Here is a 15,218-nt window from a genome sequence, read left to right as displayed (position 1 = left end):
CAATATCAACGATTGACAGGTAGAAGAATAACGACGTAGCTTCTTCATTATTAACAGTAAATTAGTAGCAGCAGTCTCATACCGATTCCTAGACAATATCAACGAATGACAGGTAGAAGAATAACGACGTAGCTTCTTCATTATTAACAGTAAATTAGTAGCAGCAGTCTCATACCGATTCCTAGACAATATCAACGAATGACAGGTAGAAGAATAACGATGTAGCTTCTTCATTATTAACAGTAAATTAGTAGCAGCAGTCTCATACCGATTCCTAGACAATATCAACGAATGACAGGTAGAAGAATAACGATGTAGCTTCTTCATTATTAACAGTAAATTAGTAGCACTGGTATGGGTTATCGTAATTAAGTTGTTCATTTGTAATAGCATAATACGGTTGAAATAGAATACACTTGCAATTTTTTGTTATTTTTTGTTATTTTTTTTCCTTCTATTTGTAATTTAAATGTAAAATACTTTACATTTACATTTTTAGACTTCCTCAAACAAACTTATTTTAACTCATCTCTAAACCCGAACATCTAAACACAGCAGCCATTAAAACAAATGAACTAAAAATATATATTTTTTTTCAATTTATTTCAAATCAAGCAAAATACGATGTAAAATTAAATGTTAATGTAATTAATCATTAATAAGATACATATTATTTGTCATCTAAGATAAGATAAGTAACATTTGCATAACATTTATATTAAATTGATTTGAACAATTTATTTGTATGTAATTATTATGTTGAACATTTAAAATGAATAATATTTAAAAGTATTAAAATAAAATGCAATGATGAAAGAAATAAAGTTACCTAGAGTAATTAGAAATATATATTTGAAAATTGCTACTGTATAAACATCAAAGTAAATTAAAATTATATTTCTCAAGTAAAATTATTTTTTAGAACTGATAGGCCTACTATATTAACAAAGAGCAATCTTACACTATTAATATAATTAAAAGTTTAACAATTAATTTATGTTTGATAGTTTTCAAACGATCGTCGTTGAACTGTTAACGATCAACGACGATAGCGTCGAATATCGTCGACAGAAAACAGGTTTAAGGTGTTTATACTCTTTGCGTCTATTTTTTTTTTATTTAATAATGTTTATGTTCTTTATGTTGGCTCTACACAATAAAAAAAAATATACATTATGAATGTAAAATAAAAAAGACGAAAATTTGTGAGAGATATTTTTATTCGTGTACGAATTTTATCGGACTACCTTCCAGCACAAACACACAATATCTAAAACTGAAGCGAGGGAGAAAGATAAAATTAACTCAAAACCTAAACTATTTTATTGTAACACAAATTAACCTTAAATAGTAAGTTCATTTACGTTATTTATTATTATAATTAATTATACACCCCCTATTTCTAATAAAAATAAAGTAAAACTACAATGCAATGATGATAAAAGACTGAAAGTTACCTAGAAAAATTAAGAATTACACAGTAATTATGAATTACACATTGCTATAAACGTTGATGTAAATTAATAGTATATGTTTTCAGAATGCATAAGCCTGCTTATTTATACAAAATATATACTAATGCAGTTAATATTATACAGAATTATTCGCCATCATTACATAAACCTGATAATTGAATATAAACAACTTCGCAGCATTCAAATAAAATGTTGTATTATTAAATAGCGATTACGCCTTTTTTTATTATAATTATTTTGTTCACACGTTGTTATTTTTTTAAATTAACAATAATAATGTTCAATATGATTTGAATATGATGTTAGTATTTTATTTAACCATACAAGTGTATGTCGTAAGCTTAATGAAGCTAAGGTTATTAATCAATATTTAATAATTAAATATTTTCACTGTTTTGTCTCCATTTGCCACTGCTACTCTACGTGGATTGTTTGATATGATGCATAAACCAAAAAAATCGTTGATTCCATCGTCTGCTTTATCAATCCTTTTTATGAACTTTCCACTATTACTAAATAGCTGTAGTTTGTGGTGACTTAACATTATGATGTTGTCATTATCATTAACTACTACTCCTGTTGGGTACTTCACCTTACCTTCTACATCGCCCTCATCGACAAGCACTTTAATAACATTTCCTTCATTATCAAATAGTTTTAAGCAGCTTTGTTTATGGTAAAGTACAAGAATATATCCTTGACTTGTAAGGGTGACATCAATGATAGCAATTGAAAACATGGGAGCCCTATTACATGGTGCTATTTTCTTAATGTGTTTGCCACTCTCAATGTTAAACATAGCTACATTCTCATTATTAGCTACATACATGACACGTGATACTTCATCCACATGAATACCATATGGACATGTAAACTCTCCCTTACCAAATGATTTAACCACCTCACTATTCAAAGTGCATATTGTGATGCATTTATTACCATGATCACTGACTGCTATATTACAATTGTTCATTAGGAACATTCTGTTGATACCCACACCTCCTGATAGTGTAACCTTACCAATGTATTTACCTGATTGCTTGTATCTGTAAATGTCATTGTCCAAACATGAAACAAGCAAGCAATCGACTCCATATTTAACTACATCAGAAACACATCTTCCACTGAATGCAACTTGTGATTTTGCAAGCCGGAATGTTCTTATGATGGTTACTGCACTCTTGACACAAATATTGTCTACAATCCTGACAGTAGGTTTTAACTTGGCCTTCCTTTTCACAAATAGATTTTATCTGATTTGCATATGAAAACTGTTCAATTGTTTCTAACAAATTATTCAGAAACGTGTTGGGTGGTACTTTCTTTAGACCGCCCTCTGGAATCTGATAAGATTTGAAGCAAGTTGGACAGCTTACTTTGTTAGTTTTCTTCAACCAGTTGTCAAGACAACTCAGACAGAAGCTGTGAAGACATTTTAAGGTTCTGGGTTCGTTGAGTCGATTAAAGCATATTTGGCACTCTAGAACTTTCTCATCAATATCTTCTAGAAATCTGGCCAAATCACCACCGCTAGCCATCTTGGATTGATCTGTAAAAAAATAATAATTTACCTTCAATAGTATTATATTGGTAATTTTCCTTTAATATTGTAATTGTGTATTATATACGGCCATACTGCGTTGAAACACCGGTTCTCGTCAGGTCACCGAAGTTAAGCAACGTTGGGCCCGGTTGCGTTCTGGATGGGAGACCGTCTAGAAATCGCGGCGGGTGCTGTATATACTGGAGAGTGATGGTGTAATGGTAATATCGGACTAGCATGTGATAGGCATGGGTTAGAGGTTATCTGTACCATGCTAATTGCATCCTTAGGCAAGATGCTTTACTCTCATTGCCTCGTCCTTCGGATGGGATGTAAAGCCGTTGGTCCCGTGTACTTAACAGTGCACGTTAAAGAACTTGGTACACTATTCGAAAAGAGTAGGGGATCGTCTCCCGGTGTGCTGATCTGGTAGGCGCTGCACTGCTGGCTGCCGTGGGTCCGTGGAGGGCCTAATCCGAATTTCCTCAGTTTCCAGTTAAGCTTGAGGACAAATATAATTACCTTTACCTTTACCTTTATATTTATGGTAAAACATGAATTTGCCAAGATTATACGTTTTTTTCATTTTTCAAATACAGGAATTGTTCTCTTCACTTCACCAATTAGGCAAAGCCAAATACCATTGACCAATCAGATGCATGATGAATATATTATGAGGCAGATTTTTGTTCTCATGAGAAAAGCGCTTCTTTCATAAATTGTGTTTTTTTTTTCTTACAGCAAATTACGTGATCTAAGTTAATTATACAGTTGTACATTCTAATAAAACATAGATTGATTATAAATTAGATTAAGAGAAATATTTATAATTTATTACAACTAAAGTTACTAATGGTTTGGTAAATTGTTATCAAAATCAATCAAAATAACTGGAAAAGTGCCATGTTTTCGAAGTATGTCTCGTCATTTTTAAGTACAAATAATTCAAAAAGGCTTGACCCCCCTCCCCAAAAAAAAAATTAAAAAAAATAATAATTGAAAACTATGTCAGATAAGTTTAAATAATGTACTTCTAAAAAACATTCATTTGAAAATAAAATACTACATGGAATTGTGCAATTAAAAGCGTTTTTGTCATTTACTCAAAATTAGCTTTTTGTAGATAAGCCCTCTTCTAAAAGAGGGCAGTATTATACTTCTCAAATAGATAAACGAAACGATTGATTGAAGAAGACCGGAGACGGCCCAGAGGTTAATGACTGATCCTGGAGAGACTTGATTTGTTCTTCGTCGTTTATTTATTAAGACCGAAGCAATGCCGTTAATTCACAAAATTATAAAGGCCAATCAACACAAACGAGCGGTAACGGTAATAAAATATAGAATGTTATTCCTTATGACCATTTACACAAAACACGGAGCGGACGGGCCGGGGTTTGCGCTCTGGACAGATAAAGATTAATTCTACTTGAGACAAGCTACGCGGTTTTCCTCTTACCGTTACCGCTCGTCTGTGTAAAATTGCCTTATAACATAATTAGCGTGATATTATTCAATGTTTACGCATATAATTTAGTGCGGGATGAAGATGATTTATTTTAAACTAAATATTAAATACGATACTAAAAACGGTGCACTAAACCCAACAAGGAATGCTACAAAATATACTGAAGAACTTATTATCTGACTTACCTTCTGATGTTCTCAATTATTAGTGTTTGGTAGTTGCGACAGACGCAATTGCTTTCAGATCTAAACAAAATGGTTCCGATATTAATGAATAGTTTTGTATTGATGGTTCTTGTGGCGTTGGTGTAGTTGTGTAGACTAGCATGATTGATTCTTTTATGTACAGTCTATTGATACAATAACACAACATTGTACATTACACGGAAACGTTTGAATATTATAAACTTGCTTAGGCACCCTGATTTTTATATACCTCAAACATGGATTATAAAGAAAATAACGACAAGCGTTTGTTGTATAACAGAAAAGCCATACTCTAGTAAAACGAATCATCTTTACGGAACTCCGTGGAAATATTTCGTTCGAGGGAAGTGGTAGTGATACTTTTATTAACATCAAATAGGCATAACCAACTACATGTAATACTGGGTTAACCAAACGTCACGTCAAAACAGTTTAAAACGTAAATTAATAATATTATATAATTATCGTTTGGTTGAACAGAATCAGCTATAACTTAATATAATATATAATATAATATAATAATTATATATATTATATATCGGTCGGTCGGTTGGTCGGTCGGTCGTTAAGCACTAACTCAAATTTGAGCACGCGACTACAGCCATGAATATATATATGTGTAGTATATGGCCTTGTTTATATTATGCTTAGAAGAATTGATATGATTATAAATATTATTAGCAATCATTTTGAGGTAGTTGGCATCGGCCGCACTACGTTTTTGCATACAAAACACGTTGCATTACAGGATTAGTAAACACCTAACCATCAGCATATAGAGCCTTTCGTTTTTTGTCAGGTGTTCCTTCAGAACTGACTTCATAAAGCTACGTTGAGGGGACAATTGGGTTTAGTAGAAGGCCCTGACTCCTATGAATGAACTACAGTAACAATAGCCGCGGTATGTAGTTGCTGGCAGTGTGTACAAGTCTATGGAATATAATTTTACGATTTACGAGTACATTTTGAAAGTACAGCGGAATCAATTAAAGGAAGTAGGCTATGAGAATAAACAAAATGTTTGGTTTGATTTTAAATATTAGAACAAATTTAATTTTTTAGCAACATCCTGTAAAGTATATACATTGTGAGTTAATATTTGTGTGATACGCATCAGTGTATATCACGTGTTTATGCAAGGAGTTATAACTCCTTGGTTATGAATGACTTTTAGCAGCACTGGAACTTCAATATTAACTTATTTTCAAATATGGTCAAATGTCAAACATTTTGAATTCAAATTTGCTAATAAAGTATTGAACTTAAGGAGCACGATATCTGGTGATGCCTGTAAAGAAATATAATCGGAAGCAGTGTTCTGCCAATATAGGCCTAATCAACTTCCGGCAATTTAAGCGAAGTACCGAATTATTGATACTATGTAACAATCTAAAGTACACAAAATGTCAAATAACATTGTACTTTGTCTATCCGATTGACAAATAGCCTTCGATTACTCTTGGTCTATGTTTTTAATGGCTAGGCCTAATCTACTACAACTAGTGTTTATCTTATGGATACCTTTCCTACATCATTTTTAATATCGATTGGAGCCAATTTAGTCTCTTACTGACAGAACCTGCTTCGGGAGAACACTTGGGAGAGACCTCTATGAGTCATTTGACACTAACGAACACATCAATTATCTCAATATTCGGGAGTTTCTAAAAATATTCCAAATATTCTTTCAAATATTCAGAATGCCCAACTGAAATTTTCAATTTTTTTCCTGCGCGTTTACAAGAGCCTAATCTATTTACATTAAATTAGTACCGGTCTCTCTTATTGTACGTAAGAAATCAGATAACAGAGGTAGTGGTTGTTCTATTCAAACCCAACAAAATAAACGCCTCCCCAAATAAACGAATACCTTGAATAAACGAATACCTCGAATAAACGAATAATTCGAGTAAATACGGTATTGGAATAATCGTTCAAATTATTGTATGATCTCGATTTTGTTCCGAGGTATGTAAACGTTAAATAAACATTTTATACCGTAGATAAAGTAATCGGGAATAAAACTGGAATAATCGTGTATTAAATGTCATGACCGTGATCTTTAAGTCTTCCAATGTGTGTAAACTTTAGATGAAAATTTTAAACTAATATTCTAATTCAAATCTTGACCGTAATGCAAATATTTCTTTTTTTAATTGGCCTAACACTTACTATGTAACATAAAGAAACTAGAAAGCCACTCCGAGAGTGCATACCTCCGCCTACTGTAAAATTCTCCTACATAAGATTTCTCCGGGAAAATATATATATATATATATTATATTTGTATGTGTCTTAATGCTGTTTCTGATTTAGGCTAATTTCACTACAAGCATGTGTATGCGAGTTTGGTGTAATGGTTATGTAACAAGCCTTTCAATTAACAATAGCTTCAGTTGACTAACAATAGAACAGCTACGCAAAAATCAAACGAGTGAATTTGAAAAGAAATAGGTTTTTTAAACTACTCGCATCAAAAAACTTGCACATTAAATCAAATTATGTTTTAAAATTACAAATAACTCTTGCCTCTTGTACAAAAATGAAGTTTTTTGGACAAGTAGTTGTAAAGAAAATGTAATTTCAGTTTACTTGTTACGTTAAGACTGCTCGCCGGCTTTTGAAAAATTCTGTCCTATCTTTTAACACTAGCAGGTCTGAAAAGTATACTAACAAGGCCATATAGATGGCTGCAGTCGCGTGCTCATTAGTGTTTACCGACCGACCGACCAACCTACCAACTGACCGAAATTACTGAACATGTTTAAAAATGTTGAAATGTTTAAAAACATTTATATTTTTTTAATTTACACGTGCGTAGCCTGTCACTTTTGACGTGCTCGTATAACGTAATTTCGAGTTGAAAAGTAAGTCAAAAAAACAGAAATCGGGCAAAAAGAGTGCGCAATAACATTTAACGCCCAGTGCGCGCGCAACAATCTGCGCACTCATGGCTATTTTGTAAACGCTTAAAATTGCGCTACATGCGCTACTCACGTAATTGTATTGCCATATGATGATTTATGCCCTAAAATTTATGAGTACCAAATTTTATTTAATTGTGATTCATGGTTGTGAAGATATGATTACAAACGTGATTTCGTTAAATCGTGCGTAGATCGCGTAATTTTTTATTGCGCACCGTGAAAACATAACCACATCGATTCCTGGCCATAAGGAATATACTGTGAAAATTGACTTAGCTAGAATTAAACTGATATCAAGATAAGGTCAGAAAGCGATAGTGATACCGGACCGACAGACAGACCGACAGACCGACAGACAGACAGACCGACCGACCGACATAGTGAACTATAGAGTCGCGTCCACGCGACTAAAAAGTGGTCGATAATTGGGACCATGGTCCCAAATGGTCCCAACATTTAATGGAATGGTCGTTGACCATATATCTATCAGTATATTCATTTTGGTAATTACTTTTTGAGTAATCCTGCTAACAAACAAACAAACAAACACACGCTACCGATTACATATACCTCCTTGGCGGAGGTAAATAATAACCCCAGGTAATCTTAAAAGTTATACAGTACCGTACAACAACAGGACGACTGGTGGCGCTACACAGCGTCGCCAAAATTGTACAGACCATTCCAATCCAAACGTTTGAGGAAGTTGACAGCGTGACAACGAAACGTCACTAAGATATTTATACTCTTTGCGTATATTTTTTGATTAATAATGTTTATGTTGGCTCTACACATGTGATTCAGATCAACGTAACATATACATTATGAATGTAAAAAAAAAAGACGAAATATTTGTATTCGTGTACGAATTTTATCGGAATACCTTTCAACACAAACACACAATATCTACAACTGAAGCGATGGAGAATGATAAAATAAAGTCTTAACCTAAACTATTTTATTGTACCACAAATTAACCTTAAATAGTAAGTTCATTTACATAATTTATTATTATAAAAATTATAGAACTTATATAAAACTACAAAATGCAATGATGATAAAAGACTGAAAGTTACCTAGAGAAATTAAGAATTACACAGTAATTATGAATTACACATTGCTATAAACGTTGATGTAAATTAATAGTATATTTTTGCAGAATGCATAGGCCTACTTATTTATACAAAATATATACTAATGCAGTTAATATTATACAGCATTATTCGCCATCACTACATAAACCTGATAATTGAAAATAAACAGTTTCACAGCATTCAAATAAAATGTTGTATTATTAAATAGCGATTACGCCTTTTTATTATAATTATATTTGTTTTCACAAGTTGTTATTTTTAATTAATAATTAATAATGTTCACTATGGTTTGAATATGATTTTAGTTTTTTATTTAACCATAAAAGTGTATGTCGTAAGCTTAATGAAGCTTATTAATCGTTATTTAATAATTGAATATTTTAACTGTTTCTCCATTATTTGCCACTGCTACTCTACGTGGATTGTGAGATATGATGCATAATCCTTGAGGATAGTTGATTCCATCGTCTGCTTTATCAATCCTTTTAATGAACTTTCCACTATTACTAAATAGCTGTAGTTTATGCCTACTTGATATTATGATGTTGTCATTATCATCAACTACTACTCCTTCTGGGTACTTCACCTTACCATCTTCATCACCCTCATCGACAAGAACTTTAATAAACGTTCCTTCATTGTCAAATAGTTTTAAGAAGCTTTGGTAAAAGTAAAGTACACAAATGTTTCCTTGTCTTGTAAGGGTGACATCACTGATGATACCAATTGAAAACTTGGGAGGCCTATTACATTGTGCTATTTTCTTTATGAGTTTGCCGCTTTCAATATTAAACATGGCTACATTCTTATCATCAGCTACATACATGACACGTGATGCTTCATCCACATGAATACCATACGGATCTGACATCTCTCCCTTACCAAATGATTTAACCACCTCACCATTCATAGTGCATAATGTGATGTATTTATTACCACGATCACTAAATGCTATGTTACAATTGTTCATTAGGAACATGCTGTAGACACACACACCTTCTGATAGTGTAACCTGACCAATGTATTTACCTGATTGTTGGTATTTGTGAATGGCATTGTCCAAACATGAAACAAGCAAGCAATCGTCTCCATATTTTACTACATCATAAACATGTTGATCTATTTTCATAGTGTCTAATAGTCCTTCTTTCTTTACGTTAATAGTCATTGGTGACTTCTTAATGTGTTCACCATCAACTCTAACATCAACCTTGCAAATCCCCGCACTTGTACATCTACCTATCAGAGTATAGTCACCATTGTCATCTTCTTTTACTTCAGTAATGATAGTTTCTCCTGTCGGTTGTGTCAATGTAGCATTTATGTTATTTGCATGTATTTCACATTCATCTTTTTTTTTTATTTTAACATCAATTGTTGGTAATGTCATACTCTCAGCTCCTCTTAATTCTAAATAGTCTGCCCTTGATTGTATAACCATTCCAATATCCTTCTGTAATGAAGCAATTTGTTGATTATTTTTCTCAAATTTAATCTCAGCATTAACATCAGGTTTTGTTTTAGGTACTGCCTTGATCCTATCATCTAGTGCTGTAATGACGTCATTACCGGATAACATTGCCGTTGCTTCATTGCCCTTCCCTAGGTGGTGGAGCAAACTGATGTTTGTATTTATATACGATATCGTCGTTGTCACATCCTCTATTTCGGGATCAGTCGCCTTCCTGTTGATTTTGTACATAGCCTCCACCTCACTTTTTAATTTGTCTTCACTTTCTTTTATTCTTGTTACCAATTCCTTTCCGTGATTTTCAATTCCTCTCAAACTATTTTCTCTGTTTTCATCTAGTTTCTTAACACAATCAGTCATTACTTTAAGATCATCATTTAATTTAGTTGTACATCTTTTTGCCTCTCTCTCTAATCCTGTTGATGTTTGTTTAAACGTTATAAACGCATCTTTTATGCTGATGGTCACGTGTTTGTCTTTTCCCTCCCATTCCTTGTGATCCATGATTGAACAGTGTATACAAATGGCAAGTTTGCATATTTTACAAAACACAGTTAAAGGTTCGTTGTGGACAGAACACAGAGGCGGATGCATGGCATTGATTTCATTTACACTCATAGATCGAACATCTTCCACTGAATGCAACTTATGATTTTTGCAAGCTCGAATGTTCTTATGATGGTCACTACATTCTATGCACAAATATTGTCTGCAATCCTGACAGTAGGTTTTAACTTGACCTTCCTTTCCACAAATACAATTTATCTGATCTGTATTTGAAAACTGTTCAATTGTTTCTAACAAATTATTCAGAAACGTATTGGGTGGTAATTTCTTTAGACCGCCCTCTGGAATCTGATAAGATTTGGAGCAAGTTGGACAGCTTACTTTGTTAGTTTTCTTCAACCAGTTGTCAAGACAACTCAGACAGAAGCTGTGAAGACATGTTAAGGTTCTGGGTTCGGTGAGTCGATTAAAGCATATTTGGCACTCTAGAACCTTCTCATCAACATCTTCCAGAAATTTGGCCAAATCACCGCCGCCGCTAGCCATCTTGAAAATGATCTGTGAACAATAATTATTAAGTTACCTTTACAGTATATTATATTTATTTATTTTTAATGTGCATGTATAAGAACGTTATTTTGTTATTTGTACATGTTCTAATTTCTTTTACTTTTTAGATAATCGAACCGCCGAAAGAGAGCCAATATATACGACGATTAACGTACACATTGTCTACTCAAGACGGTTACGTAACACATTTTTTTTGGTTGAATATTCGTTAAAACAATGCTAATTTGGCAAACACGGCGTGCCATACATGTGTTTGAGCTGGAATCACATCTAGTTACGAACGTAGCTTTGTGATAAAGTATGATAAAAAATACAACCTTCCATAAAGCTACAATTCATATTGGAATATATGCGAATGGTGCCTCCATATTCGTAGATCGTAAATCGTTTAAAATATCGACAGCTCGCTATGTTATATTCTTGATTCCTGGAGTATAGTAAGGGAAAAGCTATAAGAACTCTTTGTGATACAATGACTACTATTTAACTTTAAATAGTACTTACCTTTGAATAATGTTTGAGATTTGTTAGTTATTAGTGACGAGACGTTTCGGAGACAGACGGGTTAGGCTTACACTGTCGACCAAGTTGAGTGGTGTGAATGATTTCAATAAGTCTAAATCTATCGTAGAGTTTGTATTCATGTGACTCGTGTAGATTACTGATTCGTTCTTTCTGTACATTCAAACAAGATAACATCTGTACTTTACTCTGGATACCAGACAATGTATACATGAATGTTACCATAGGGATGTATACGCACAGGTTTGAAGTGTTTACAATGATAAGATACCACCATTAACACACTTATCCCAAAGAAATAATATCATATTTTTGTTGAGAGTACTTTATTAGATGCAAACTTCCATAATCCTTTGAAGCCCAGTTTGTGTACTTCAAATGCAACTTCTTCAACCACAGTCCTTATGTAATCTTGTGCCTCTCTAACATGGCCTAGCAAAACTCCGTTTTTAACATAAACAAAACGCCGGTGTTGGTAACCTGTTGTGTGTAAATTCTGGAGTTTTGCTAAGCGATGTGAAAGGAGTATTCGTCACACAACGATGGCAATTGATTGTAGACGTCCGATTTGTAAATGTATTACATGTTTTGTTTGGGTTAAATTGATTTTGTGTGTTTCCTGCAAATATACCACCCCCCCCCCCCCCCCCGCGCCCATTGTATGAATGGCAGGTTCGGAGAGAGTAATGGTAGCTTTCTAATTCATATTCTGTATCAACAACAAAGTAGCACCGGTCTCATATCGACTCGTAGACACATGTTTTTTTGCGTAATCTGGCAAATAGTGTAAATTACAATTTTTTATATTTTCAGTTATTTTCTTATTGATCATGAGAGACTCTTCTCAATACAATACCAGGTACGTTTATTATAATGTGAAAGCTTACATACAAACATGTACTAAAGTATTCCAAATATTCAGAATAATTTATAATAATTATTATTATTCTAGTTATAACTAATGCTATTGAACATTGTTCTTAAAATTAATACAAATCAAACGTCTGTTGAATCAAGTCTACCGTAACTTTCGTTAAGTTATAGAGGACGCTGTTCAAATTTGTAAAAGTGAATACAATAAAGTAGATAATTAATTACTTTATAGGCATCATATTTCACATTACATTAGTTTAGCTACTGTCATGGTAAACGTAACTACCCAATACATACCAAAATGAGGTTAATGCACTATCGTCTGCTAACTTTAATGGTGCTAACGTGACAGTAATGTTTCTGTTTGTTATAATTTGTACTATTGTTTGAAATAATCCTGTTTACGAACATTAGGAGGTCAATCGATTACCAATGAGTTTTTACATTTTTAACATTTAAATCATTTATAATTATGACATACTTTGGTCATACTAATAACTGCTTATAAAACAATTACCTACTAATGTACACTGAACTCTTTGGTGATTTTGTTTTTCTCTCATTTCTGTCTTCTCTATTTCCTGCTAATATTCATTATAATTAAATATAAGAAAAATAATTCATTAAGCACATGTACCGGGGTTATAGTATTGTAAAATGGTTGTTGACAGTTCAAACCTCTTTTATTTGGGTGCTATTTTTGTAATTTCAATCTAGTTACCATTATACACAAAAAAAAACATATTTCGGCGAAAACTTGACTTCTTCTTTTGCTTCATGTTTTCGGTATACAATATTCAAATTGAATTGTATAGGCCCTATCATTCTGTCATTTCTTCAGTTGACATCATAAGTTGTACTATATCAACAACCATTATAATTATCCCAGATTTCTTTGATTATGATTTGACAACCTGTAACCCTAACGTCTCTTGTAATGCTGGCTGTATATTCAATGTATTTTATGATTTCTCTTTTCATTTTGTTTTACAGATTTCCTCTTCCATTGTTTGGTATTGAACACAATTCTACCCACAATCCTCTATCCTACCCACAATCATCTGTAACTTTGTCGGTGAAAAAGTTTGTACCACAGTCATTCTGCAAAAAAATAGAGCAAGAAATACTCAGTAAATTGTTATAACTGTTTATCATAGGAATATTTAGTAATACAGCACTTCATTTATATCACATGTGGTGGCTGTATCATGTAAGGTTAAGGGTTAGGTTACTACTAGAAGAAGTCACTCTTGATTTTCTTGAATTTCAATTACGTTCCATAGCCTACTTTATTTGCCTCCCATCGTCAAATGCTCCAGTAGTCTGGATATTTTCAATCTATTTTGCTGTGGTGTGCTCCTAACTATATGTAGTAGTACACATTATTTGTTTGGGAAAAATGTATAAAATGTGTTCTCTCTCGATGTATTCTGTGGATCTTCTGATATAGTAAGATTAGTATACGGACCAGCTGTGTTGGTCGTACGTTGACTTTACGATACGATGTATCAATGTGACTACAATATAATGACATGTATAAAGTTTTAACTAGGACGTAAATGAATTAGTGTTGTCCATGTAAAGTGGAGTGAACTCTAGTATATGGATTAGTCTAATGATAAATAATTGCAATGTTTACGTTTGTTGTAGTTAAATGTAGTTGAATATACATTCTAATAAATCTAATATGTTTAAAGATTAGTTGTAAGTAAGCTAAACTAATAAACTCTTTATTTAAATTAGAGAGAGCAGACAGTCAAAACAGGCACCATATTATCTGTACTGTATCTCTAGCATTGTATGTCTAGTATAATAAACACATTTTGTAATGAGTGTCACATAAATATGTATCACATGTGCCGCCTATATTATGTGAAAGTTATGGTTTTAGTTAGGCTTCTGGACTAGGGCTTTTGATACAGGTGTAACATATAATATATATGAGACATTGTATCATTGCCATGATACTGTAAAGATTTTAGATGCAATATACCGGGAATTGGCTAAAACATGTTAAATCAACATAATGTAGTCTGTATGACATTTAACGCTGGTGTAAATAATAATGTGACATCATATCATTTATCACTGTAAATTTCAATAATAGGCCTACTGTAACTAAATCTGCATCAAACCAGGGAAAAGTCACTACTCTTCCCTGATCAAACACTTTACCTGGTTATAGCAGTCTCTATCAGCTTCAAAATCTGGTTCACTACCATTCTCAAATCGAACATAACGTCTCATTTGTAATCGCCATTCAGTTCTGAAACAAAGAATAGATTAGAAAGCATAACACACAAATAGATATATTTATACAGCCATTAAAAAAAGTAGTAATAGACAGTTACCTTTGTCTGTTGCAAATCACCAACCCAATAATATAGACTAAAAGAACGACCACGAATGATACTGTTATCCACACGGCTACGTAGCTGATAGTTTTGTTCCTCGATCTTAGTACGTTTGTATTCCTCAATGTCTGTTCATTTCTATTTTCTAGTGTGAAAAGAAGATTTGAGATTATTTGGTGGATTCAAACAAACAAACAAATTCGATTAC

General features: G+C 32.9%; 3 protein-coding genes and 1 pseudogene across 3 annotated transcripts in view; 1 reads left to right on the top strand and 3 right to left on the bottom strand.

Moving 5' to 3' along the window:
- LOC144836057 (uncharacterized) overlaps positions 1–15,218 on the bottom strand; it is a 107,077-nt gene that overhangs the window by 68,533 nt on the left and 23,326 nt on the right. The window contains exons 4-6 of the mRNA XM_078691233.1: positions 15,008–15,155; positions 14,832–14,922; positions 12,987–13,757 (exon numbers count right to left, since the gene is read on the bottom strand). Coding sequence (XP_078547359.1) covers positions 13,704–13,757; positions 14,832–14,922; positions 15,008–15,155 — 293 coding nt within the window. The 3' untranslated portion in view covers positions 12,987–13,703. The remainder of the gene's footprint in view (positions 1–12,986; positions 13,758–14,831; positions 14,923–15,007; positions 15,156–15,218) is intronic.
- LOC144835384 (tripartite motif-containing protein 2-like) lies at positions 2,582–3,013 on the bottom strand. The gene has a single exon (XM_078690467.1). The coding sequence runs from the start codon at positions 3,011–3,013 to the stop codon at positions 2,582–2,584; it is 432 nt and encodes a 143-aa protein (XP_078546593.1).
- On the top strand, positions 3,098–3,218 carry LOC144836391 (5S ribosomal RNA; annotated as a pseudogene).
- Positions 9,078–11,237, bottom strand: LOC144835380 (E3 ubiquitin-protein ligase TRIM45-like). The gene has a single exon (XM_078690464.1). The coding sequence runs from the start codon at positions 11,235–11,237 to the stop codon at positions 9,078–9,080; it is 2,160 nt and encodes a 719-aa protein (XP_078546590.1).

This window comes from Antedon bifida, chromosome 2, assembly GCF_963402885.1.
Source record: "Antedon bifida chromosome 2, ecAntBifi1.1, whole genome shotgun sequence".
NCBI classification, from domain to species: domain Eukaryota; kingdom Metazoa; phylum Echinodermata; class Crinoidea; order Comatulida; family Antedonidae; genus Antedon; species Antedon bifida.
Note: the sequence above shows the minus strand (reverse complement) of the source record. Positions and strands in the feature narration are given on the sequence as shown.